This window comes from Myotis brandtii, unplaced genomic scaffold (assembly GCF_000412655.1).
Source record: "Myotis brandtii unplaced genomic scaffold, ASM41265v1 scaffold421, whole genome shotgun sequence".
In the NCBI taxonomy this organism is placed as follows: Eukaryota; Metazoa; Chordata; class Mammalia; order Chiroptera; family Vespertilionidae; genus Myotis; species Myotis brandtii.
Genome location: NW_005366140.1, coordinates 2,112,790 through 2,117,008, shown reverse-complemented (window position 1 = coordinate 2,117,008; position 4,219 = coordinate 2,112,790). Strand labels below are relative to the sequence as shown.

General features: G+C 57.5%; 1 protein-coding gene and 1 long non-coding RNA gene across 6 annotated transcripts in view; one reads left to right on the top strand and one right to left on the bottom strand.

Moving 5' to 3' along the window:
* MAST3 (microtubule associated serine/threonine kinase 3) overlaps positions 1-4,219 on the top strand; it is a 41,870-nt gene that overhangs the window by 15,975 nt on the left and 21,676 nt on the right. The window contains exons 1-5 of one of the 5 annotated variants that reach the window (XM_014545782.1): positions 1,712-1,781; positions 2,712-2,800; positions 2,884-2,953; positions 3,121-3,141; positions 3,823-3,901. In XM_014545782.1, coding sequence (XP_014401268.1) covers positions 1,729-1,781; positions 2,712-2,800; positions 2,884-2,953; positions 3,121-3,141; positions 3,823-3,901 — 312 coding nt within the window. In that variant the 5' untranslated portion in view covers positions 1,712-1,728. Of the gene's footprint in view, positions 1-1,711; positions 1,782-2,711; positions 2,801-2,880; positions 2,954-3,120; positions 3,142-3,822; positions 3,902-4,219 lie in introns of those variants that run through there. The other 4 variants (XM_014545781.1, XM_014545783.1, XM_014545784.1 and 1 more) reach the window with 4 other exon arrangements.
* LOC106727407 overlaps positions 1-4,219 on the bottom strand; it is a 19,281-nt gene that overhangs the window by 1,448 nt on the left and 13,614 nt on the right. The window lies entirely within an intron of this gene.

Below are 4,219 nucleotides of genomic sequence, written 5' to 3'. Positions count from 1 at the left end.
CAAGAGGTAGGGGGCACGCGGGGTACAGGCGCGGCGGCCGGCGGAGTAGACACTAGTTGCCCGGAGTGTGTCCGGGCGGCGTGGCGAGGGCCACTGTGCGCGACGGCAGGGGGACGGAGGAGGACGCTCTGGGATCGGGCATCCGCGGGTGTCCCCGACACCCTTCTTGCGTCCCTCGTTCCCCGCACTGGGGTGGGTGTGTGTCGGTCAGGGTCGCAGCTGGGGTACGAATGAGGCAGCAGTGAGTTGAGACGGGATTCGAACCCAGGGCTCTCGTCCCGGGCCGAACTGGGGAGGTGCTTCTTGGAAAAACTGACGCTGATCTCTCCGTGGGGCCCAGCTAGGGATTCACAAACAAACATTTACTGCACGCGGCTGGCGAGCGTGTGTCAGCGCCAATGGCTGGGTTTAACCTGGAACAAAGCCTGGCCTGACTTGGAGTCTCAGTTTCCCCTTCTGAAAACCAGAGACGGAGCGAGGGCTATGGGCTCTACCGGACCTCGATTCAAATGCCAGCTCGGCCACTGCCAGGCTGTGTGACCTCAACCCGTTCCTTTATCTCTCTGCGCTTGGGTGTCTCATGGGTGCTGGGCTGGGACATTTCCCAAAGGGGCGCGACAGGCAGAGGCTGGGTGGTGGAACCTTGAATGTCAAGTCCAGGGGTTTAGGCTCGTCTCCCAGACCCTGGAGAGCCACAGAGGGCTTATGAGCACCTCAGGGATTGGGTGCAGGAAACTGGCCTCAGGCCCCTGTTTTCTGCCATATTCTCATTCTCTGTTGAGCCACATGGGTGATGATTGAACCTCAGGGTCCTGGGCTTCTCCAGGGAGGGCTGTGCAGATGGTCAGCACTCAGAGTAGAAGCTCAGAAAGTGAGCAGATGGTGCCCACTTCCCCATTGACATCTGCAATTAGGCTGTTTTCAAAAAAACCCCACCTGAGAGTAAGAGGTAGGCCGCCAAGTGTTTTTCCCAAATGTTATTGAAAGTGACAAATGATGGGAGTGGAGGTGGGGGTAAGGAACCAGGTGAGGGGCAGGGAGAGGATGTGGGACTGGTTTGTGTGTGAAGGTGGGGGTGGGCAGGAAGTTTTGCAGGAACCTGTGGGTTTCACTTTTGCTTCGGCACCTCAGTGGAGAAGACAATCCCTGGGGCTGTTGCTCTATGGCCTCAGTTTCCCCAGGCTGGGAAATGGGTACATCTGGTCTCTCCCACCTCCTGGCCTGTTGGAATTGACAAATGGTGACTTAATTATCTGGGGAGGCATGCCCTGCTCTCTGACAACGCACCAGGCCCTGCAAGCCAACAGTACTACACGTCCCCACCACCATTTATTTACCCAGCGCTGGCCCAAAGCTGAGCTCGGCGTATTGGTTTTATCAGATCTTCCCAGCACCTTGCTTGGTGTACAGACGGGGAAACTGAGGCTCAGAGGAACAGCTGGGAGCAGGCTGGATCCAAACACCAGCCCCCACGCCTTGGTTGTCGCCTGGATTAGTGGCTGACCCCACGTTCCCACACCTTGTCCTGCTCTGTGCCTTCTCCCCGGGACACTGTTCCCGTCCCTGTGAAGCTGGAGGTTTCTTCTCCCTCCCTGTGCACAGTGCTGTGGCTGAGCTGCGTCGGCAGCTGGGGTGTGTGGGCTGATGCACTTGCCGAGCAAGTAGAGCTGTTGCTGGGCGACTGTTCTGGGGGAGTTGGCGGTGGCGGGTGGGGGGTGGCTGGAGACAATGTCGTTCCCAACTTCCCTCTGTCAGGGTGGGCACTGGGGCCAGGGCACAAGGTACAGGTGGGCTTAGCCTGAGCAGGGGGCTGGTGGCCAGAGGAGCTGGGAGGGGGGAGGGAGGGAGGGAGGGAGGGAGGAAGGAAGGAAGGAAGGAAGGAAGGAAGGAAGGAAGGAAGGAAGGAAGGAAGGAAGGAAAGCAATGTGTTGGCAGAATAGAAGACAGGGCACAACTGCACAAGATCCTGACTCTAGGTTTTTATTTTGTTTTGTTTTAAATATTTTTTATTGATTTCAGAGAGGGAGAGAAAGAGAGAAACATCAATGATGAGAGAGAATCATTGATCGGCTGCCTCCTGCACACCCCACACTGGCATGTGCATCCCGGGCGTGTGCCCTGACCAGGAATCAAACCATAACCTCCTAGTTCATAGATTGATGCTCAGCCACTGAGCCACGGCGGCCCAGGGACTTTAGGGTTTTTAAGGGTCAGACTGGCATTTTTTTTTGGGGGGGGGGGTGGTGGGGGAGGAGTGTTGCCAAGAGATGGGGCAGTGGCCCTCGGGAAAAGTGCATGGAGTGGGGTGGGGGCCTGCCTTAACCCACCTGTGGGCTCCAGGGTCCTCTCCACCCTCTGCCTTATTTCCCAGAGCTCCTGGCAGTGGCCACAGCATGGGAAAGGTGTGGGGGTGGGAGTGTGAACACCAAAGCCTGCAAAGTCAGGCCAGGAGCTCCTGGCTGTGTGCAGTGACCACCAGGAGGCCGGAAGTGCTTCGTGCCACCACTGATAATAACAGTAATAGCCGGCTTAATAAAAATAATATTTGGGAAATAGGACTCCCACTGGGCCTCCAAGTAAGGGCCCTGGGGGAGTCCAGTTAAGGGCGGAGGGGAGTGGTCGCGCCCAGTTTCCTGTCCTGCCCCAAAGCCAGCTGCATGTGTGCCCCAGCCTGGGCCAACGCCTAACCCTATCCCCACCCGCCCCTACAGCTGCCGCAGCGGGAACCGTAAGAGCCTCGTGGTAGGAACACCCTCACCAACCCTTTCCAGGCCCCTGTCACCATTGTCAGTCCCAACCGGTGAGCATGGGAGCAAGCGGGTGGGTGCTGTGTCCTCTCTCCACCCCTGATGACTCAGTTTCCCCTGGCCTCCTGATCAGCAGGCAACAGTCCCCTGGACAGTCCCCGGAACTTCTCAGCTGTGTCAGCTGTCAACTTCCCCTTCGCCCGGAGGTGAGTGGTCCCTGGCTTTGGGGGATGGTGTCCTCGTGACTGCTGAGGGGACAGGCAGGGTGTGTTCGCTTGATGGACCTGCCTCCTCACTGGCCTTTTCCCCTCCCCGGCCCTGCCCTGTGTTGGTCCCTCCCTCTGGTTTCTGCCCCTGCCTCGGTCTTCTGCAGCCACATCTCTCGAACGGACAGGTAATGTCAACAAGCTCTAGGGGTGGGGGTGAGAGGGGACGCCACCGGGTCTAAGAAATATTAATTCACTGAAAGCAATTTACGCATTTAATAGGAGTTTAACAAGAGTTCATGTGCCAGGCATTTATTTTATTTTTTAACTTACTGATTGATTTCAGGGGGGTGGGGGAGAGAAACATCAACTTGTTGTTCCACTTATTTATGCATTCATTGGTTGCTTCTTGTATGTGCGCCCTGATTAGGGATTGAACCCGCAATCTTGGCGATTGGTACGACGCTCTAACAAACCGAGCTACCCCAGCCAGGGCATGTGTGCCAGGCTTTTCACTTATTCATTCAACGTTTATTGAGTGCCTGCTGGGAGGCTGAGGAATGGGGGGCTGGCCTTTGGCCTCTGGGGAGTCCTCAGTCTGGTGGAGGCAGCCAGCATGTACCCCAGCAGGTGCAACTCCGAGGGGTGGCAGCTTTGTGGGGGGAGGGGGTGGGCACTGGCTGCTGGAGTCAGGGAGGACTTCTGGAGGAGAGGAGAGGTCTAAAGGACGAGGAAGAAGCATAGTGGACTTGCCCACCCTGACGTGCTGTTCTCGGCCTTATAGAGTCCTTCCTCCAGTGGGGCCAGAATCTGGCAGCCACAAACCACAGGGGCCCTGTCTTCCTTCCAATTCTGGTTCTCCTTTCCAGGGCTGATGGCAGAAGATGGTCCCTCGCATCCCTCCCGTCCTCTGGCTATGGAACCAACACGCCCAGCTCCACCGTCTCGGTACCTACAGTCCCACCTTGGCGGGCAGACAGGCGGGTGCAGGGTTGGGGGGACATGTCTTTGTCTTTTTCAAGGGGTCAGATAGCTGTGCAGTCAGCAGATTCCTGGCCGCTGCCTCTGTGCTGTGTTCTAGGCGATGTGGGGGACCCTAGAGAACCCAGACTTAGCCCCAGGAGCTCTCCTAGGGTACACAGGTTATCACAGGGCCTGGCCAGAGGGGATCTTGGCGCTGCCATGGGGAACAGGCAGAGAGGACTTCTTGGAGGAGTGGGCATGAAGGCTGGGGTATTAAGGGATAGGAGCCAGGCATTCTGGGCC